General features: G+C 43.3%; 8 protein-coding genes across 8 annotated transcripts; 3 read left to right on the top strand and 5 right to left on the bottom strand.

Annotated features, from left to right (window-relative positions):
* Positions 1–177: 177 nt before the first annotated feature.
* Positions 178–1518, top strand: LYS9 (saccharopine dehydrogenase (NADP+, L-glutamate-forming); the record flags this gene model as incomplete). Its single annotated transcript, XM_002551743.1, has 1 exon — positions 178–1518. One exon carries the CDS (start codon positions 178–180, stop codon positions 1516–1518), a length of 1341 nt encoding a protein of 446 aa, XP_002551789.1.
* A 156-nt stretch (positions 1519–1674) lies between these two features.
* On the top strand, positions 1675–2226 carry MSO1 (Mso1p; the record flags this gene model as incomplete). Its single annotated transcript, XM_002551742.1, has 1 exon — positions 1675–2226. One exon carries the CDS (start codon positions 1675–1677, stop codon positions 2224–2226), a length of 552 nt encoding a protein of 183 aa, XP_002551788.1.
* Positions 2227–4528: 2302 nt separating this feature from the next.
* Positions 4529–5176, bottom strand: UBC1 (E2 ubiquitin-conjugating protein UBC1; the record flags this gene model as incomplete). Its single annotated transcript, XM_002551741.1, has 1 exon — positions 4529–5176. One exon carries the CDS (start codon positions 5174–5176, stop codon positions 4529–4531), a length of 648 nt encoding a protein of 215 aa, XP_002551787.1.
* A 161-nt stretch (positions 5177–5337) lies between these two features.
* On the bottom strand, positions 5338–6519 carry KLTH0A07524g (CDC50/LEM3 family protein; the record flags this gene model as incomplete). Its single annotated transcript, XM_002551740.1, has 1 exon — positions 5338–6519. The coding sequence occupies one exon, from the start codon at positions 6517–6519 to the stop codon at positions 5338–5340; it is 1182 nt and encodes a 393-aa protein (XP_002551786.1).
* Positions 6520–7060: 541 nt separating this feature from the next.
* Positions 7061–13570, bottom strand: CDC39 (CCR4-NOT core subunit CDC39; the record flags this gene model as incomplete). Its single annotated transcript, XM_002551739.1, has 1 exon — positions 7061–13570. The coding sequence occupies one exon, from the start codon at positions 13568–13570 to the stop codon at positions 7061–7063; it is 6510 nt and encodes a 2169-aa protein (XP_002551785.1).
* Positions 13571–14493: 923 nt separating this feature from the next.
* On the top strand, positions 14494–17601 carry MSH3 (mismatch repair protein MSH3; the record flags this gene model as incomplete). Its single annotated transcript, XM_002551738.1, has 1 exon — positions 14494–17601. The coding sequence occupies one exon, from the start codon at positions 14494–14496 to the stop codon at positions 17599–17601; it is 3108 nt and encodes a 1035-aa protein (XP_002551784.1).
* Positions 17602–17665: 64 nt separating this feature from the next.
* FPK1 (serine/threonine protein kinase FPK1) lies at positions 17666–20287 on the bottom strand (the record flags this gene model as incomplete). The annotated part of the gene is made up of 1 exon (XM_002551737.1): positions 17666–20287. The coding sequence occupies one exon, from the start codon at positions 20285–20287 to the stop codon at positions 17666–17668; it is 2622 nt and encodes an 873-aa protein (XP_002551783.1).
* Positions 20288–21821: 1534 nt separating this feature from the next.
* TRM112 (RNA methylation protein TRM112) lies at positions 21822–22223 on the bottom strand (the record flags this gene model as incomplete). The annotated part of the gene is made up of 1 exon (XM_002551736.1): positions 21822–22223. The coding sequence occupies one exon, from the start codon at positions 22221–22223 to the stop codon at positions 21822–21824; it is 402 nt and encodes a 133-aa protein (XP_002551782.1).
* Positions 22224–22303: the final 80 nt, after the last annotated feature.

Raw genomic sequence — 22303 nt, 5'->3', positions numbered from 1 at the left:
ATGATCGAGATATCATTTTGAATAAAATTCCGGAGGAATAATTAGCCTCGAAATTCCAATGGAAATTGAGCCGCTCGCGCTTTGAAAGTATATAAAACTTGAAGTGGGCCCCTTCGCCTGCTCACGTCTCGCTGTCTTACAGTCATATCGAGTAGCCATATCAGCTTGTCTGTCATAATGGTTAAAAACGTTCTACTACTCGGTTCAGGTTTTGTTGCGCAACCAGTGGTTGATGTCTTAGCTGGCACTGAAGGTATCAATGTCACTGTCGGCTGCAGAACCCTCGCAAAGGCGCAAGAGCTTGCCGCCTCATCCAAGTCGGCTGCTATTTCAGTTGATGTCACCAAGGATGATGATTTAGATGCTGCTTTGGCCAAGCATGACTTAGTCATTTCGTTGATTCCATATATATACCACGCTGCTGTGGTGAAGAGTGCTATAAGGCTTAAGAAGGATGTCGTGACAACTTCTTACGTGTCGCCAGCTCTAAGGGAATTGGAACCCCAAATCAAAGAGGCTGGTATCACCGTCATGAACGAAATTGGTTTGGATCCAGGTCTTGACCACTTATATGCAGTGAAGACCATTGACGAGGTGCACAGAGCAGGAGGTAAGATAAAGTCATTCTTATCGTATTGTGGTGGATTGCCAGCCCCTGAAGATTCCGATAATCCTTTGGGTTACAAGTTCTCATGGTCGTCTAGAGGCGTGCTATTGGCTCTGAGAAACTCCGCAAAATACTGGAAAGACGGAAAAATTGAAGAGGTGTCTTCTGAGGATCTGATGGCGTCGGCGAAGCCATACTTTATTTTCCCCGGCTATGCTTTGGTATGCTATCCCAACAGAGACTCTACTCCTTTCAAAGAATTCTACAAAATGCCCGAAGCTGACACTGTTATTAGAGGAACTTTGAGATTTCAAGGTTTCCCTGAATTCGTCAAAGTTTTGGTTGACGTGGGCATGCTGAAAGATGATGAGAACGAGATTTTCCAGAAGCCTATTTCCTGGAAGGAAGCTCTCCATCAATACTGGGGCAGCAAGTCCTCATCCAAAGATGACCTTATTGCCGCTATTGACTCTAAAACCCAGTGGGTTACAGATGAAGACAGGGAGAGAATCCTCAATGGATTTTCTTGGCTAGGACTTTTCTCAGACAACAAGATCAACCCAAAGGGCAATGCGCTTGACACCTTGTGTGCTACTCTAGAAGAGCTGATGCAGTTCGAAGAGGGAGAGCGTGATATGATCATCCTACAGCACAAATTTGGTATCGAATGGGCCGACGGTACTCCAGAGACCAGAACTTCGACTCTAGTCGCGTACGGTCAACCAGGCGGCTACAGTGCCATGGCGGCAACCGTTGGACTACCTTGTGCTATTGCTACCAAACTAGTATTGGATGGCAAGATCAAGGGCCCCGGGCTGGTCGTTCCTTACTCTCCAGAAATCAACGACCCTATCATGAAGGAATTGAAGGAGAAGTACAACATCTTCCTCAAGGAAAAAACAATTAGCTAAGTAACTATTTAACTGGGTTTAAACGGTTTTTAACGAATATCAAATTGTGAAGTCTTTTATATTTCTCTGTCACATGCCCCCCGAGGCGGGATAGCCCTATTCTTGAACTTATTGTGAACTGTTAAACCAGTTCAAAAAAAAAAAAGTTGGCTAGAAATGCATCAAGAGAGCCCAGCTGCCTACCAAAAGTCTGGAAAGTTTTGGAGTAAGGTCAAGTCCTCTACAAAATCTTTCTCTTCATCGTTCTCCCAGCTTTCTTTGAAGCAAGAGCGCGATGGTGATACCCCAACTTCTACTGTAGTCCACAAAGCTCTGGTAAAGTTTTACTCCACCCAGGAGCCTTTCCAGGGCTTTCCAGACTGGCTAGGGCACAAAGAAGACCTTCCTGATGAACAGAAGGTGCTACGGAAACAAAAACATCACTCGCCTACTCACAGCACAAAACCCTCGGAGCCTGCGCTTCATCTGCCTTCAACTTGCAGCAACTCAGCCGCAGTCACGCCAACACCTCGTACCGCAGGAACAGACTTTCGGGGTATCTATAAAAGTAGTTCAGAGTCCCGAGCTACGAGCGTCGACTATATGGGTTCACGTCCTTTACCGCGGCAATCCCAAGATGCAAGTCGGCAGGAAAATACAGCCCAATTGCCTCCTCCAACCCAAAGAACCTCTTCGATGCTAATGCGTGAGCGTTTAAAGCGCAAATAGGCCTTGGGCTCAAACCCCGTCTACCATTCATCAAAAATCAGACAAGAACAAGAAGAGTGTTATCGTTTTGTGGAAAATTGGTCAACAATCCTATAACGTTTTGAAACAACACTTTCTAACAAGCTTTGGCCTTGGCAGCCTATTGGAAAAAGTGTCATAAAAGTTGAACTTTACCCTCAATCGGCCACTTTTGAAGCTAGCCCAGCAACGCAGCTTGAAGCTGCTGTAAATCTTGGAATTCGAAACGAGAATCTTAAGCATTGGGCTCGCGTTCAGTTTCTTGCCCTTCGCTTCCGTCTTTGATAAGTAATGAATGGTTGCGAGCCGTTGAATGAATTATAGATACTTGAATTTAGGGGCCGCCTATGATTCTTGATTAAATTGAAGTTCCATTGAGAGATATTTACAAGAAACTAGTGCAACAGAGGTGTCACAGTTTTTGGTTGTGCAGCTGAAACCCAAAAGAACCACATCTCTAATTTCAGTGATGTTGAAACTCAGATCCATCCCAACTCTTTGAGGTTAGTTACCTTAAACCGAGCCTCAAAACTCTGAGAGCTTGCAGAAATGAGCACGTCTCTAGTTCATTTTAAAGCAGTGAATTGTGCCCAGAAAACGCAGGAGTGCTTCTGATAACACTGTTTGAAAATGACGTGACCCAACTGTCACGAATACAGCCTAAATTACACATCCATGCCTTTTAAACAGAAATGAGACTGCTGTACAAGATAGAGTAGTTTTTGGTGATAATCTCAGGGTATTGGAACCCCTAGCGCTTAGCCCAAAATAAGGAAAAAAGTAATCCGCAGGTTTAGCAGTGCGGCAAATGTTTGACAATTTGGCTGCTAAAGTTACATATTTATAATGTCATTGAAACTCTAGCACATGTTGAAACTTACTTTTAACATTGAGTTCCACTGCAGGGCCGTGTTCGCTATTTTCAAGACATTATCTAAGTGAGGAGAATTTCTGAAGCCCTCTTCACTCGAAAGCAAACGCGGCACGCTCTTACTGTTGGACATCAGAGAATATGAGATTTTATGGCAGCGCAATAGAAATTCATTGCTTATGCTTCTACTTTCCACCTGGGTATAGTCTCATGCGTTACACGGCGGGCAATCGAAATAGCCCAGGACCTCAGTTGTAGCGTCTAATTGCCCAACATCAAGGGGAGGCAGTGCCGTTAAGCGCATGGTAATAATTTCCTGCCAAGAATATTGAGTTGACAGGAAGCATATTTAATGATCTATTCATCACGTTGTTCCGCACAGCCTTCACAATGGTTCAAACAATTTGATGTACCTTGAAGTGGTAGGCTGGTGCGGCCCACAAGGTTGCAAGCCTTGGACTATCGCTTCATCCACTAACTTGAGACCTAACTGTTTTGAAAGCCAAATCTGAAATCTTGGTATGAGTTTCACCCATTTCCTTAGAATTTAACCAGCATCTTTACCAGTCAAGTTTTGCATTTATTTTCGAAGGTTGCCATTACGAATGATATATCTTTTGTGTTCTTGCTACATCAAATTTTTATCACCTAGCTCCGTGAATGTCGCCATTCTTATCCTTATTGGCAAATTTACACAATAATTAGTGGTATGGCGAGTTAGCTTCTTGTGAGCCTTCTAATATCTTCAGTCTGCCATGTTGTGTGTCAACAAAGCATATGAAGTTTCGTAGACACGCCAGGGTGAGGACTGTTGTTTGGCACCGTTTGTCCTACAGAAGTGATCAAGCCAAAGAAGCAATGCTGGTAGAGAACTTTAATCAGTATGTTTCAAATTAAAGAAGTTTTCAACAGCAACTGTTATACTCACCACCGTGGTCTAGTCCCCATTGGACAGATTGATTACATATTTTCAACTTTTGCAGTAGGGTGATTGCAAGCTTATAGTATTCGGTAATGGCATAGTAATCATTAACGTGTAAGCAGCTGAGGTGTTACGGGACGGGTGCTTGATATGATGGAAGAGATGTTGTTCCATGGTTTGTCAAGAAGCACCTGTTAGAAGCTATAGAAGCTATGTAAACTTGGTCAGGCACCAGGCATGCTTTCTGGATGATTTTGTGATACGTCGATTAACTTATCAAAAAAGGGTTGGTCTAATTTTATTGGATGGAGGCAATAACTGATCTTAGGTCAACTTTCAATTTCCGGTAATTTGCCCTGTAAAGCTATTCCAAAGGGGCTGACGTTCACTGCCCTGAGAACTTGAATGGAGGCCTCAGTCTGATAATTCATTTAAATACATATGTGCTACTCACTAAAAGTTGTTTTATATGAGAAATAGTCTCGTTGGTTCTACCTTAAGAGTTCCTCTAGAATTTTGTTGGCGGTTTCGTTGTCGTTAGTGCTCATAGACTTTAAACCCAACCTTCTCAAGACTTCTACAACCTTTTCTTCGTCAAAACCTTGAGCAGCAAACTGATCTACAAGAGATCTATCAATGCCGTAAAGGGCGGCTTGATCTACTGGTGCCTCTGCTTTAGCAGATTCAAGGGGTGCATAAGTTTTCGTCCAAAAGGCGGCAGTTTTGTCGAAAGACGCTTTGTCCCTGAGAAAGTGTTGCGCAACTTCGGCGTCTTGAGGGTCATTAGGTTCTGGAGACTGTAAAAGAGCCTGTAGAGATATCAATGCAGATTTCAAGGTGATTACAGGGGACCACGCATTCTTCAGAATGTCGAGACATATTGCGCCTGTAACCGAAGAAACATTGGGGTGGTAAACTTTAGTGTCAAATTTCATTTTTGGGGGCTTGAAAGGATATTCCATTGGCACCTCAATATCAACGATGAATTTGCCGTTCTCGTATGGAGTACCCGGTGGCCCCAAGAAAGAACCCTTCAATAAGTGGATGTCGTTTTCATTTACGAGTTGAAGGTCCACTTTTGCTTCGGGATCGTCTTTAATAGCTTGGAGCTCTTTCATCACCCTTTTGGCTCTCGACATGATTGGAAAATGAGATTATGCAGGATATGGGAGCAGTTCTACCTAATGAGCGGTGTAGTGTTTGCAGCACGACTAAAATAAGTTGATTCATTAAACCTTAGATGCGAAGCTCTATGTCCCCCAAGACGAAAAACTAATATATGAGCCCTCACTTATATATCCTATAAAATTTCTCTGAGGGGGATGTCGGACGTATTAGGGCGGCTCTCAGATTCCGTTGCATCGTCAAAATTGAGGAATGAATGATCACCAAGTTTTCTTGGCTGAATGATAAGTTTGACGAGAAATATGATGCCAAATAAGATTGATATTCCAGCAACAATTAGATACACAACTCCCAGTGACATGTTGCGGCCTCCTATTATACTGTTTGTAGTGAGAACAAAAGACTTGGATCCCCCAAACATTCGTACAGGATAGTTGAGGCCAATGTCCATTCTGTATGTTCCTTTTGGCAAAGTCGTTGACTCATTCTTGAGCGCAAGCTTATAAAATTTTGGTAAGCCAGCGGTTCTCATCCAAACCTGGAGTTCTTCCCATTGTGAAAGGTCTGGAATATTATCATCAGTGTAGCCACTTGGGAAAGCTTTTGCCCAGTTTGGAGGGGGGACAATATCCGAAGCATTGTATGTCGTTTTCTTATATCTCTTGCGGTCAGCGTGCCACGCAATGTTCTTGTTACTCAGCTGGTAATCTGTATCGGTGTCATTGACGCCTTTCAGTACACCCGCAAATGTGTCGTTGAACAAAGAGTTCGCAATAAGGCCGCATGGATAAATCACCTTATCTCCCTCGCTTTTTAAAGGGTTACAATCGTCATTTAGAGAGTCCTCGTCCACGGCTTTCCCTTTGAGCTGGTCTATGTCGAAAGATTGAACGTACTTCCGATGATTCTGAAAGAAGTTGGTGAGTCTGTAATAGATGTAAATGGACTTTTTCAGGTTTACTGGGACCTCAAACTGTAGCTGGCAAGTAAGTTCTCCTTCGCTATCTTCCGATAATTTCCAAGTCGGTTGAACGCTAGCCTTCCGTTTGAAATGGAACTTGGTATACTTCGTTGGGATAGTAGTGAAAGCCTCTGAATTTGCGAGGTTCTCACAGTAGCTGTAGTCTATCGAAAGATTCTGAACGTTATTAGCGGTTATGATTAACGCAACCCCGATTGGAGCGAAAATAGCACTTATAAGGATCAGAAGCGGCAGAACTGATTGTGGCGATAGAATGGGCTGCCACGCTTTCAGCCTCTGTTGACGAAAAGCTGTATTTGGAGGCTTTCTTGATTTTGTTGTCAGGGATTCACTAGACCGCGAATCTTTTGCTGCTCTTTTCCTGAACCACAACATGTCACAAATGTCCGATGCAGCTTTTATGTCCTACGAGACAATGCGCGAGTACAGGGCACACTTCAAACTTGAACTTGATCAAACCCGAACATAATGTCATTTAACAGCCTCCGATCATCACAAATAGTTGGTAACTATATACGAGACATGGATACTAAGCTCCAGCCTGGCCCTGTTTGAATTCCAGTCGCGTTGTTTTCTAGCCAGCCGTGTGTTTGCAGAAACTGCGAGCGGATTTGTGCTCGGCTATATCTCAGTATGCGGAATGCAGCTAACCGAATTTGTTGCTGCGCCTGAAGACATTTGGTTCTACTGTCTCAAGACATTTGGTACTGCCATCTCATGATGCAACAAATTAATCCTTATAAATCCAGTAATAAAGAGTCGTATACTAATCTATGTAATTCGATGATTTCGCTGATAAGAACATCAGCTAGCTTTGCTTGAGCAACTTTGTATAGCAAAGGCCCTTAGCAGCAATTATAGTCCCGTTGATACCCCAAGTTGTATTCTTCCAATAATCTAGGGATTTTCAAGTGAATTACGCCCTTGACGCAACTTCAGCAGGTGCTCTTTCATTTTGCTGTTCATTGGTGGTTTCTTCGGTCTTGACGATGTATTTGGACAAATGCTTTATGATCAATTCAACTTCGGGGACGTCTTTAACAAAAGGCAAATCCATCAATGAGCACTCGGTTGACTTTAGTAAGTCCGTGAAAGTAACAATTATTCCCCAGCAATGTGGCTTGTTAGTGACAATGCGTTCCAAAAGCGTCCTGACTATAATTTCCTGGATCTCGGTTTTGTTCTCGCCCCACTCTTCAGAGTTGAAAAAGTTTTTAAGAACGTAATTAAACCATTGCGTGTGAGCGTTTGGATATCTCAACTGGTTTGCAATGGCCTGAACAACGTGGAAACGAACCTCTGTGGTTCCATCATTAAGCAGATCGGCTAGTAAAGTGTAGTATGATGATTTTACATTGAAAACAGCATTCGCAGTAGTTCTTTGCTTTTCTAGAGCTGCTTCTATGCCCACATGCAACACAATTGCATTGATTAGCTTGACGTCAACCGAAACAGTGTCAAATCCAATGCCATTATCCTTTTCATATTCAGATCTGAACACATTCGAGGATATCGTTCTAGACAATGATGCACTTGGAATCCTTAGGTAGTTGTCAACTGGCTTTTTCAAGGTTTTCAAATCGTGGACTGGATCATAAAAGACATTAGGGGGTTGATCACAAATTTTCACAGTATCGATAGACAACTTCGGATTGTAAGGATTTGGTATCGAAACGTGCTTTGGGAACGCACTTAAAACGACATTTCTGAGTTGCATATAAACATGCGGCAGATTGTTCAAGAGCTCATAATGATTTTCAACCAGGAATTCAGGAGCATCATTTGCAACAGCCAGAAACACACGTAAAGCACCCTTGTAAACAACGGACACAGCATCTGGCACATCCTGCTTCTTGGTATACTGAGCCATGAACTTGAGTAAGTCGGTAAATAATAAAACAAGCTGCGACCACCCAGCTTTTTCTGGCAGTTTCAGCATTTTAGGCAAAAACATTCTATGTGAAATGAGTGTAATCCATGCAAAAGAAAAACCAGGGAATGCTATTGGCTGATAAGCGTGAAGAAATGATGCAATAACTCTATAGAATTCCTTGTTGAATTCTACCAGTTGAGCCCTGCATCGTTGGTCTTCGACTTTAACAAAGTTATGGCTACTGATATCTTCCCAATCGCACAGCAAACTGGAGAACAGCCTGAAATAAGGTCTTTCATTAAATGTGTTTTCAGTCTTGCCCTGATCTTCAGAAAAAACAAAGGTAATGACAGAAAAAATCAGCTTGAAATAACTTGACCGATCAACCTCACTGAAGTCTTGCAGTACCAGCAAATTAACGATAAGTTTACTGAAAGCATCTGTTGCAGTGAAAACTTCACTCGTCGGATCACTTTCTTTGAATGACCCAACGGAGAGTTCCAACGCGGCTTTAGTAAACTCAATGACATTGTTTGTCTCGCTCAACACACCTTTTTCAATCATCTGGCTTATAAAAACTGCAACTTTGACATCGTCAGATGGAACGCGCTGCAGCAGTTTTACCCATTCAGTGAAGACAAGGAGCATTCTCTCTTTGTTTGTAGCACTTCGAACCTCATTTACAGGAAGTATATTTGCCTTTTCAAAATCTTGAAAGAAAGAATTTGTGATGTCACAATCAACTGTTCTCAGATATGTCAATGTTTGCACAAAGTCAGACCTCATGAACAAAGGCTTCTCAGACAAAATTACGTCACGAAGCAAATTTACCGCAAATTGAAGTGCCCCCTCCATGTTATTTTTTATAGCCACAACTAATACTGTGTCGAGTTTTGATGATTGAATGAGGTTCACTTCCAAAAGAGACCTTATTACAGGGACATTGAACTTTCTTGAATCCAAGGCGTACACCAGCCACCAAACGACGTCCTTCCGAGCAACAATGGACAAAGAGCATAACTTTTCCAAAAGTAATGATAAAACTTCCCGGCAAAGCGGACTCTCGCTTGTTGCAAACATGCTGTTGACTACCGCTTGTGAGACTTTGAGCGCTAATTGATCTTTTTGGTTGCTTCTTGAAATCAAAGTCAGAATTTGAAACAAAATGTCTTTAATGCCATTCTCTTGACCCAGGCTGTCAAGAGCTTTGTCGGCGTTTTCCTTGATTTGGGCAACAAGACTGTCCATGAGCAAAACCAGAACCCTATGGCTTTGTTCCAGTTCAACCTGAACACTAGGCTGTGTTTGGGCCTGAGGAGTTCCTGGCTGAGACTGAGCATGAGGCTGTTGTAGCTGCTGAAGAAGCAGTTGCTGCTGCTGTTGTTGTTGCTGTTGTTGCTGCTGTTGTTGCTGTTGTTGCTGAAGCTGCTGCTGCTGTTGCAACTGCTGTTGTTGAAGTTGTTGTTGTTGCTGTAACTGTAATTGCTGCTGCTGCTGTTGCTTTTGTTGCTCATGCTCTAGTAACTGCTGCCTTTGCTGTTGATGCTGCTCCTGTTGTTGTTGTTGTTGCTGACGTTGTTGCTGTTGCAGCAACTGCTGCCCCAAAATCTGTTGTTGAGAAACTGGGCCTCCTTCTGCGGAGAACCCACCACCGGAAGCGGAAGAAACGGTATCAAAAATATTATTTTTTCCAAATTCCTCGTAGATTCTGAACTGTTGAGGAGTTACGCCCGTTGGTTTTAAACCCAAGGGCTCAGGGAGATTAAGAGAAAACGAATTGGCGTTCTGGGCGAGAAATAGTTGGCCCGATCTTCTCTCTTTGTGATACCTTCTGATTGCCACCGCCTGCATTAGCTGTTCTCCCACATATTGCGTTGCTTTGTCCATGGTAGCTTTTTCAATTAGCGCCAAGGCAATACTGATGTTATCATTTATCGCCACATTTAATTCCTCAATAGGAGAATTTGGAACGTTCATTAAATTGGGGGCTAGTGACTGAGTAGTAGAGCGAATAGTATCTTTTAAGAGCTCGATTGAAGTCGCTCGAGCAAGGCTTTGAGCTAAATGGCGCACCATTGTAATGGCTGCAGTCTTGAGCTTCATTTCATCCACTTCAGTTGCGAAATCTTTTAGGACAACATTTACTGTTGTTATAACAGCAATACTAGATGATTTGTCAACGGCAGGTACTAAGATTTCACGCACAGATTTCGCTATAGCCATTTGGAAAACGCGTTTCAAATCAGGATGCGTTACGAATAGAGTGTTACCCAATAACGTGTTGAAAGGATTTTCGTTAGCTTGTGAGTCGCCTGTTGACACAGGTTGGTCGAGCCCTGACGGCAGGCCGGAAAAGCCGGTTGACGAGGCACGTTGCTGTGTCTGGGATTGTTGCGGTTGTTGCGACTGTGGTGGCTGGGGCTGTTGGGCTTTCCGTTGCTGCCTGTTGTGCAGTAAAACAGCTTGTTGTTGGTACTGCTGCATCACCGTCACTATTTGTTGTTGTTCGGCCTGCTGTTGCTCTGCCGTTAACCTGAATAAATCACCACTTATGAAAGCAATGCTGTCAGCGTTGTCGAGGTAGTTCGTCGGCTCCACGTCAGTTAATTTTAACTTCAGAGATTTGAAGAGAACTTCGACCTCAAAGGTTAAGTTTAGCTTCCAATTGGCTTTTTGGTTGAGCTCCAACAAAACCTTCAAGATACCTAAAGTCCACGGATTGGGTGGTAAGAAAACCTTGGAGCTGGATGCTTGCTGCAAAACCCTACACACAAAGGGAACAATTATCTCTAAGCGTTCTGCGCGGTGGGCGTCAAGTAGAAGCTCTCTAAAAGCAATGTTGTTATACCTGATGGGCTTGTTCAGCGCAACTGTTATGCTACCCAGCCAAGCACCAAGATTTTTCAAAAAGTTCTTTTCATTAAATTGCAATTCCTTGGTGGACAAAAGCAGGTAAAGCTGTTTAAAAGTGGCATTCAAAACATAATCATGAAGTAAAGTTGAACCAATGGAATTTATCAGCCTCGCGTAGAGAGAATGATAGTTTGGTTCTGTTTTCGCACGTTGGTTAACCAGGTAATTCGAAAACCAGCCAAAATACTTGTCTTTTAAGTTTAGCTTCAAAGCTTCGATCTTGTCCTCAAAATTGTCTTGAGTTATATTGTTCACAATGAAAAGAATCTTTTCAGTAGTCTCTTTCGGTGGACTCTCCTGCAAAACCTTGGGCGGAACTTCGCTGATAGCAAAATATTTCAAAGCGATCATCTCTGGAGGTTTTTGAACTTTAGTTGCTCCATTATTGGACCGCTCGGGCGATTGGGCTGCAGCTTGACTCAAAGTTTGGTAAATTTGGGGCTGGCTTTGTAACGCAGGGACGGCTTCGATCAAATGTTTACAATATTGCGGAAATTCTTTGAGTCTCATTCTGAAAGCATACAAGGCTTGAACAGAGAACTTGAACATCTTCGATTCAGTACCGTCTTGAGCAAAATTGAGAATTACTCTAAAGGCAACATCCAGCACAAACCCCCTTAGAAGTTGGAATAAGATCATAGAGCCGAAAAGAACAGATGTAGTAGCCAACGCCTCCAAGGGATAGTCTTTGAAAAAGTTTGACTCCGCAATAACAGCATGTGTCATACAAGCGAACAGATCTTGATCATGTGGGTCGTCGCTGTCTCTCAACTTCCGTAATACCTCAATCACATCTTTGATAGCTAACTCCCCGCTGTACATCTTTTGAAGATAGTTTTGCATCTCTTTTTCAACATCCATCGGAATCGGGACCGAATCCCCATTTGCTATGATCGCTTTGTCGTGGCCATGACCGAAGTTAATGAGCCTGGGAAACGCAATTATTAGCGAGAACTGAACATTCTCAAGATTCTCTCTTTCCTTCCCACTCAAAGGAAACGAGTTTAGTAGTGAGATAAGATAGTGCAATGCAGATAGGTCATAAACCTTAGATGAATAGAATGTAGTGCTGCTTTCATCCATTTTTGATTGAAGTTCTAAGTGGTCGAGGATTAAGGGTACAGTCTCGGCAGAAAGTTGAGACTTCATGTAATCTTCGAAGCCTATCCACCCGAGCTTCTTGGCGCTAGGCGTAACTTTTAAGGCCTCGTGAAGAGGTAGGGTTTTTATGAACTCCGGTAGAATATTGACCTCTGATAAAACCTGAACGAGGTTCAACAGAGGTGAAGAATCTTTCCGGATGATAATACTACCCATGTCGACCACCTTCTCGAAAGGAAGCTGCTTTAGAAGATCTGTAAGTGCGGCGGGAGAGTTTTCAAAAACTTTAACTAAAAGCGTGATCAACAAGTCATCAATGATGCTTTTATTGTCGACCAGCATTGTAAAATGCTTGTTGTCTGACATCACAACTAGCGCCAAGTACTCAGGAGCCAAGTCGTAATCTTCAAAGAAACATTCCTGAAAAGCAGGGAGAAGTGGATTTCCTGCAAGCTCTTCTCGCAGCAGAAATATCTCGACATCTAGCCTCGCAACAGATTTGAGATAAAGGAGAGTGTTTTTGGGGCTCGAATTTTGAATGTTGTTAGTAACTTTCTTGATATCGGGCATGCTAAGGAGATCAATGCAACCTTGTTGTAGATTCCATTTGTGAAATAGTAAACAAACGCTGAGTTTAAATTGCATGTTCCAATCGCAACTTAAAAACTGATCAATGAGCCGGCCTCTGTTTAAAGCGGCCAGCAGTGAGTTCAAGGACGCGAGCGATATCGAAATCGGACGGTTAAGAAAGTACTTCGTTGACATGAGATTGAAGACTCTATTCCAATTGATAGCAGATGGCCCAAGCTTGGTAAAGGCGTTAGATATCTGCGTTCCTCTCTGGCTTGCTTCACTTATTGCGTTTGGAGTGAACCACGCCGTAGAAGGCAGCTGTATGTTTTGAGAACCCGGCGAAAGAATTTCTGCAAGAATTAAGGCGACAGAGTCATTTAAGCTTTCTCCTTTCAGTGAACAGAGCAAGCTGCTCAGGTTTTGCTCCAATGTGTCTGGGGTCTCGCTCGCGAGGAAGTCCTGTAGTGATTGCGCGGCATTCATTTTGAGGTTTCTTAGTTTTTTTAAGCGTTTGATGGCAGCCTCAGGGTCGATTTGCTCTATTATGCGTTTATCTTCTTCTGGGTCGAGAAGAGCCAAGAGATCGGTAAAGTTCAGACTAGTTTGAGCTTGAAACTCTGCGTTTTGAAAAACCTCTTTTGTTAGGATTTCGATAACCTCTCTATTTTTGAACTCAAGATCCTGAATAAGACTGTAGAGCAGGCGGTGAAGTGGTTCAGAAGATGTGTTTAAACGGCGGTGTTGCTTTATGAAATCGGACGCAAGTGGTAAAAGTTTCTTCCAATATTTCAAATAAACAACAAAAGGAGATCTCTCAAGAAGTGATAGGATCTCGTTTTCAATCTTTTTGCAATTTGATTCGTCTAGGCTCGTTATGAGGATGCTGATTTGAGTTAACGTGATCTGGGCAACTTCCTTTACTTCCTTGCTTCTCTGACTTTGTTGAAGCTCCGGACTCGTATGCATGTAACGAAAAAGAATTCTGTTATCGGGGGTTCCCCAGTTCGGTTAGTAAACTCGTTGCGAGTGGTCAATTGCAGCGCTCAACCATTCTAGGAGGCAAACGCGGCCCCCCCTTAAAGAGAACCGGATCACCTAGGTTGTAATTCACACAAACAATCATCTGTATTTAAATCTGGCGAACATACTGCTTGCTCTCAAAGGGCTGTAAGTACCTTGCTCTAGCACCTTTCTTGTGAATCGCCCAGCTATTTGTATTCTGTTAAAGGCGCCAAACATGCCGTCTACCTAAAGACATGGTGAAAATTTTGCCCCCAATTGTTAATTTTGTTACCCGGATATCTAAACCATAGCGCTTGCAGTGTTGATGAGATGAAAGCAGGTCACACCAAGACCGAGCCGGTTTCTGCCAAGAAAGAAATCGATTACTGAGATTACTGAGCTTCCCCATTGCATCTCATTCACATCAGGACTTCAAGCGTTTTCTTGCTACTAAGTTTACGTGAAATACGAAACTGTAGTAAACAACCTGACTTATTTAAATCTCACCAACGTACTCAGTAGCATATCAGTGCACCGTTTAATCAAGGTGCGTATAAGCTTCCGCCGTTACTCTTGAATTTAAATTCGTACATCTATTAAATTTATCATTGGCATGCTTTCTCATTAATGTTAAAATAACGGCAGGAAACATTAAAACATAATTCAGCATGAAACCCACCACCTCTTAACGCTGGCGTCGAACTAAGTAACTTCGCCATGATCCAAGTAGCAGACAGCGGCACAGCTTTCGGCCACTGCTTAACCATGACCGCGGCTACTGTGAAGATTGCTGCTAAGTATCAATCTTGACGAAACTCTATAAGCGCAAGGCAAACTAAATTAGTAGTTTGTTCAAACGTCATACACCCGAAGGCGTTGGAACACTAATGTCATACCAACCCGCGATAAGCAAGTTCTTCAAGTCCAACAGTAAGAACTCAGCAAAACGAAGTGCCAGCGGGAATGGGAATACTGGAAGTCCTTCACCACAGCCTGTTACTGGCAGCAGATCACAATCTTCTGGGTTTTGGAAAGACACAGCTAGGAAGTCGGGCGATGGCACAGCTGAGAAGCATGAAGCGAATGCTGCAGACCCAGCCAGGGCAGTCTCAAAAGTCGCAAAGGCAGCCCTCAGCGAGTATAGTTTCACAAGAGCGAAGAGCACTGAGGACGCTCCATCAAGACGTGGCATACAAGAGTCCGATGATTTCTCGGAGAAGGTCCAAAGCGCTTTGAGAAAGCGAGCTTCCGGTACATTGGATCGTGAAGCTGACCAAGATTCTTCGACAGATGCTGCCGCTATTGAGCCAGCATCGAAAAAATCTAGAAAGTCTGATAAACTGACACCTCTTGACCAACAGGTCAAAGATCTTAAGCTGCAGCATATGGACAAGATTCTTGCTGTACGTGTCGGCTATAAGTACAAATTTTTTGCTATGGATGCAGTTATAGTGAGCAAGATACTTCAAATAATGCTCATTAGTGGCAAGCTAACCTTGGATGATTCTCACCCCTGTGATCGCTCCTACAAGCAGCTTGCTTACTGTAGCATTCCAGACAATAGATTGCAAGTGCACTTACAAAGGCTTTTACGGCACAATCTTAAGGTGGGGGTCGTAGAGCAGGCGGAAACACAAGCAATCAAAAGAGCTCACGGGACCTCGAGTGGTGTTTTTAGGAGAAAAGTTGACAAAGTTTTCACTAAAGCAACCTTTTCGATCAATGAGACTTTTAATCGTGCAGAAGCTAACTCCACTGGTGAGCTCAGTACAATATGGGCTTTGAAAGCCGCCGAAGACGAGCACTTCTTCCATTTTTGGCTGCTTTCTGTACAGTTAAGCAGTGGCGAAGTCATTCATGATAAGTTTTCGGACAGAAAAAAGATGTCCGCAATTGAGCTTGATAAAAGAATATCATATTTGAGCCCCATTGAAGTTGTTTCTCGAGGACCTCTTCCGGAAGTCATAGTATCGTTCATCAAAAAACGTCAGTCAGAAGTTCAGTTCTATGATCTCAGTACATCGGAACCAGAAGCACCTCAAGGATCACATTTAGGTGGCATAAAATTACCGGAAGAACTGTTAGAATTACGAGCAACCCTCCGTCACTATCTCGAAAACTATGATACCCACAAAATTCTTGATATTCTGCATAATTATAAGCCCTTTGACACTAAGACAAATATGATTCTTTCTCCAAATACGCTTGAGAGCCTCGAGATTTTCGAAAATCAGACTGACCTGACTACGCGAGGATCCTTAATGTGGATATTGGATCATACAAGAACCCCGTACGGTTACCGCCTACTGCGCGAATGGATCTCCAGACCGCTTACTGACAAAAATGAGATAAACAAGAGACTAGACGCGATAGAGTGTGCTAGGAAAGAAATAACAAGTATATTTATGGAAGCATTGAGCAACATGCTAAAAGATACACCTGATTTTTTGAAAAATTTGAACAGAATCTCATATGGTCAGACTTCAAGACAAGAAGTCTACGTGTTTTTGAAACACCTCGACAAAATTGCTAAACACTTTATTAGCCACCATTATTACCTCCAAGAACAGGTTTTTGATACAGGGGGGAGAGTTCACCAGAGATCCACACTATTGACATCTGTTTTACAGCAATTGGATGATGCTCTGAGGAAAATAAACGTAACCCATCTACTTAATATGATAAATGTTGAGGGAGCCTTAGATAAAAACAAAGAGAAAAGCTGCAACGAATTTTTTGACCTGAACAATTACGACAATGCAGAGGTTATCATATCAAAATTGAGGGATATAGATAGTGTCAAAGAAGAGCTTCAACGAGAGTTGGAAAGGATTAGGAGAGTTCTCAGAAGGCCAAGGTTTTTTTTCAAAGATGAGATAGAATATCTTATTGAGGTACGTAACACTCAACTCAACGGCCTCCCCACGGATTGGGTCAAAGTCGCAAGCACGAAAACGCTGAGCAGATTCAGAACTCCCGAGACTACAAAACTGGTAAATCAATTGGAATACCATAAAAACCTATTGACTTATGTCTGTGATGAAGAATTCAAAAAATTTTTGGTCCGCATATCTGCAGATTATGCACAACTAAGAGACATCATAAACAAATTAGCGACATTTGATTGTATTCTGTCCATATCTGCTGCATCCTTCAATCGCAATTATGTCAGGCCAAAGTTCTCGGAAAACTCGCGTCAGATAAATATCAAGAATGGGCGAAATCCCATTATTGAATCCCTCGACGTCAACTACGTCGCTAACGATGTTCACATGAAAGAAGATGCAAACAAGCTCATGATAATTACGGGCCCGAACATGGGGGGTAAATCTTCTTTTATTCGCCAAGTGGCACTGATAGGGATCCTGGCTCAAATTGGTTCTTTCGTGCCTGCTGACAGTGCGGAAATACCAATTTTTAATAACGTTTTTACGCGTATTGGAGCACATGACAATCTCATAAAGGGCGATTCAACCTTCAAGGTCGAAATGCTTGAAATGCTGGATATCCTTAAAAATTGTAACGAAAATTCACTTTTATTACTGGACGAAGTTGGTAGAGGTACAGGTACAACCGATGGCGTCAGTATTTCTTATGCTATAATCAAGCATTTCACATCAATGGAGACTAAATGTCCATTCATCTTGTTCATCACACATTATCCGATTTTGGGGTCGATTACATCACCGCTCCTCGACAACTACCACATGTCTTTCATAGAAGAGAGGAGACCAGGCGAGAGGTGGCCTACTGCTGTATTCTTGTACAAGTTGACACGAGGGCTCGCTAGTGATTCATATGGGCTCAATGTCGCCAGATTAGCGAACATACCAACCGACATTATAAACAAAGCATTTGAGATATCAGAACAGGCTAAATTTGAAATGGAAGGTGACAAACATTTGCGTTTCATCAGCGCTGTAAAAGCGGCTTTGTTAGATAAGGGCTCATCCTATAAAGAGAAGCTGTTGCGCCTTTTGGAAATAGAGGAGTAAATCATGTCGTTAAATCGTATATAAATTGGGGAAATCATGCTCTAATAAGGGTTTGTTTATGTGCTTACCTTTTAAAAAATCGATGACTATTGCTTCTTGACCTGTTTTGATTCGGTGTGTAGGAAATCTTTCCATATGAGTTATTGTCGCCATATATCAGAGAATTGTTGTCCTGCTTCATTAGGCTCATGGAATTGAAATCATGAAATGGATCATCGTCAGCGACAATATCGTCGCGCTCAACCTTTTCTTCGAACATTATTTTTTCTTGCTCTGCAATTGGATCAGCTTTTTCCTTGTCATTATCAACTGCATCTTGCTTGATATTTCCCTTGTTGACGTTATTGGAGAGTCTAGTAAAATCGTATCCATTTTCAGTCAAAACAGGAATAAGTGGGGGTTCCTGATTTCTTAAAAGCGACCATTGCACTCTTTTAAAGAAAGGATGCTTCTTTATATCACTAGCGCCAAACTTGGAACCTAGTCGTTTGGTTTCGCTTTTGATCAACAGTTTCTTGATCAAGTCTTTACAATTTCTCGATACTTCATTGTTGTTTGGAAAGGTGACTTCGTTCTTCAATACATTTGAGAAAGTCTTGTTTGTTGTGTCCGCTTTGAAAGGAGTGAAACCGAATAGCATCTCGTAAATCAAAATTCCGAGCGTCCACCAGTCCACTGCGGCTGTGTGGCCGTTGCCTCGTATAACTTCAGGGGCGATGTATTCCTCAGTTCCGACAAATGAATTGGTCCTGAAACCATCTGAACAAATTTTGGTGTCAAGAAGCGAAGCCTGAGCCGAGCCTTTAACCACTGGGTTCTTAGTGTCTTTGGCTTGAACTGAAAGATCGAAATCGGACAGCATGATGTGCCCAGACTTATGCAGTAGAATATTCTCTGGTTTCAAGTCTCTATAGATGAATCCCATCAGATGCAAGTATTCGATCGCGGCAACGACTTCACTAGAATAAAACCGCGCGTCATCCTCTTCAATGCATTTTGTTTTCCTTGTTTGGAGCGCCCTGAAGAATTCACCACCCATACAATATTCCATGCACAAGTATAAGTAGTCTTCAGATTGAAATGAATGGTAAAGTGTGACAATGAATGGGTGGTTACTAGTTGCAAGAATTTCCTGCTCGGCTAAAATTCGTTTAATTTTCTTCCTCTTTATCATTTCTTCCTTGCTGAAGATCTTAAGGGCATAAAGCCGATTCGTCTTTTTCTCTTTAACCAGATATACTTTTCCGACATCTCCCTGGCCAAGAAGTTTTATTTTTTCGAACGATTGAGGACCAACAATCACTTCTTTGAACTTGTTACTAAATGATTTGTTTCTTAGACGGCGCGATCGCCGCGGCTCCTCATTCAAATAAGCATCACCAGGAGAAGCATTAGCAGAGGAAACCTTTGGCTGATTACCACCAAGGGCTTTCTTGACAGTGCCAGAGCCTTGACCATTGGCGACTTTGATTGCGTTAGGCTCTGAGGCCACCCTTCGTAGGCCCGGCTTGACCGGTGAGGAAGGATCGTCCTGGGTAATATCTTTGAGCGCTGGAGGCGGTAACGGAGAAAGGCTATTTTCTTCAAAATCGGGTTCCACTATAACAATAGGATTGGGTGTAAGATCTGAGGGTAGGTGTTGTGGACTTGGCGAGCTCTTGTAGGCAGGCCCTGGGCTAAAGAACTTTCCACTGGGGCTATTTGAATTTCCCTTTGAATTAGCAGCCTTGAAATCTTCCATTTCTTCATTTTCATTGATATCGTTGAGCGACTTGTTGCTTGTTGCAGAAAATTCGCTGTAGAAGTATGATGTAGTTGCAGTCGAGCTGGTAGGAGGCGGTGTCATAAGTACCGAAGAGTCGTTATTGCGGGTGCTAGCCGAAATATTGCCACCCTCGAAATCTTGAGAAGATAGCGCATGTGGCGGCAGTCCCTGAAATGCGAAATATGGGTTACTGCTGCGGACTGTATCGGCCCTAGTACTACGGCGATCTACACCTGAGTTGTTAGCATTTGATGAGCCCTGATTGATTCCATTGTGGCGATTGTCGCTTTTACCGGTAGCATCCGGCGTGGGCACGTGACTAGGCATGATGGGAGTGGAGGGAGACCTCGTTCTTCTATTAGGGCCAGCGACACCCTGGATGGATGCGGTGTGCAAAGGCTCATGGGTGTGGGATGATGTCGGGGGTTCAGGTAGGTCGGGATTTTCGAGGCTCTTCCTGTCGGGGCTTTGCAGAGGAGCCGAGCCTGCCGTAGAAATCTCAGCCGCCGGTTGCGGTGGCTCCGGCAACTTGCTGGCGGGTAAAAAGATTTTCTTCAGACGAGCGGAGAGCTTCCCGCCTGTTTGAATTTGCTGATGTGGCTTTGTCTCCTCAGAACCCTCTGGCTGTGGGGTTGCTGAGCTAGAGTTTTCCGTGTTCGAGGCGGTCCGGAAGTGAGCACGCGATGGTGACTCAGGTGTTTCCCTCAGTTCCATATCTTCCGCGCCGCGGTTAGTTGCGCTGGGGGTTGGCTTGCCATTCTCAAGCGAATTCACCGAGCCAGCGCTGGATTCGTTTGTAGGAGTTCCGCTCGCCTTCCTGAACGACCGGGGTATCAGTTTGGAGAGCGAAACACTCCGCGAGCGCTGTTCGCCTTCGCTGACCGTCGCTGGTGGCTGGGAAAGCACCTGCAAATTGTCCATCGATACCGAAACCTGTGAAAAATGCCCTCTTTCGAGTCGAAATCGCCTGAAGCTGTAATTATCTGATGAAATTGAAGGCTTGTGCAATATGGTTGGATTTCACGCGAAGTGGAAAGCACTCTAAAAAACGGCCATTTCGTACACAGAGACAATCACGCGTATAAGAGGCGAAACATCCATGTATGTGTCTTTTGGTACCAAAACCAAGCCCTTGCCACTCTTCACAGTATCGGTAATGTAGTCGCAACGCAGCAATGTTTTGGCATTGTTGTTCTCCCTTTTTTCAGCACCTTTTGTTCCCCAGTTTTCGCTTTCTCTAAACGTTGGCTAGCAAAATAATTCACGCACAATGGTGATACTTCCAGAACGGCGCAACAGAACACCTTGGCTAAGCAGATCTGTCTGCTGATTTTGACTGAAAAAAGTACAGACGGCTAATTCTCTTGCAGGGACATATCTTGCTCCAGAAGGCGATTCAGTGGCTCAGTTGCTTGTTTGAAGAAATCGCCCGCTAGCATTGAATTACGCAGAAGAGAGTTGGAACCAAATATGAAGCTTGACTGAGCACTAACTGATTACAAGACCTAAGGAATACCATGTAACAACATTTAATAATCAGGAAATGACCTCGCTCAGGAAGGAAAAGTTTTGGGGCATCAGCGGCGGATAGCGCATTAAGTGATCTTCTTCAGCAGGGGAGACACTAAAAAGCTATGCTGATCTGGAATACGCGGCAAGATTCCCTAAGCCAAAGACTTGGCTATCTCAGAGACAAAAAACTGATAAAATAATCCCTCGATTCTGCGTTCACCTCGCATTCTCTCGGCGCATTTGACGCATCAGCATGTAATAATAGTTCTTGAGTCGCATACTTCTTAAAAGGCAATGAGTTTGGGCAACCAGCTGTAGATTTGAACCCAAATACTTAGAGCACTCTTAGGGGCTTAGTTTTAGACAAACTTGGTGACGTAAAATGAAAGTCAAAGTGCACAATCAAACCTGCCAATAATAGGGACTTTGAAACATGCTCATACTCGATAGAAGGGAATTTGAGTAAAATTCTTTGAGACTGGGTTGTGCAAAAAGTTGAATCGGAGGGGGTTCTCTCAACGCGGGGAGCTCCAATCTCTTTTACAGTCTGAATTGCTGACGCAGACCTCTTCATTAGATTGGAAGCTCGGACGCGGCGATTTCCTGAGCCAAGTTGACGCTTTGGCGCTAATTACTCCTTTCATATCCGAAACCAAGAAATTGTAAGGCTGACCAACTTCGGGACGACTCAACAACGGCCATCAGCAGAGTTACATGCACTAAGCTTTTGCGAATGAACTTTTACGTATGGCCGGTTAAGATTCAGGTGTATTAACGACTTCTACTCAGTTTTGAAGGGGGGAGCGGCGGCTAAAGGTTCAATTAGCCGCCAGCGTGAAAACTAGATGTTATGTCACGTGCCCAAAGTGCAATAATCACTCCAAATCACGTGATATACATTATATAAGCAATGAAATACTATACAAGGTGCCACGACTGGGGTCTATGCTAAGTGAGGTGGCAACAGTAGGTTAGGAATACTGTTTTTGATGTAGTAAATGTGGCCACAGTTCCGGCAAGACATCTCTCCTTCGACGATGTTGGTTTTGATGAGAAGTGTATGCAGGTCTTTCAGGATTATCATGTCTTCGTCCGACAGGTCTTCGCTGGTGAACTCAGGCTTGCTGGAAGGCAGGCTTGAGTTCCCCAGGTCAATAGCCACACTGACAACGGCGCTCCAGTCGACGCGGTCGATGATCCTCAGTAAAAACTCAGGATTAAACTCCAAACTCTCGTCCTGTTCCAACTGGCACTTCTCCCCATTATACTTGAGAGGAAAGTTTTCGTTGCTTCTGTCGCATTCTCTGACTGAGCACTTGAGAAAGTTAGAAGTGAGAAATTTCATTGGCAGGCGGGTTATGCAGATCGATACACTGGCTTGGTGAAGTGTTTGAACTTAAAATATCATCTCATCGCGGGAAACTG

This window comes from Lachancea thermotolerans (genome assembly GCF_000142805.1).
Source record: "Lachancea thermotolerans CBS 6340 chromosome A complete sequence".
Lineage (NCBI taxonomy): Eukaryota > Fungi > Ascomycota > Saccharomycetes > Saccharomycetales > Saccharomycetaceae > Lachancea > Lachancea thermotolerans.
The sequence above is the reverse complement of the archived record's forward strand: the minus strand, read 5'-3'. Positions and strand labels throughout refer to the sequence as shown.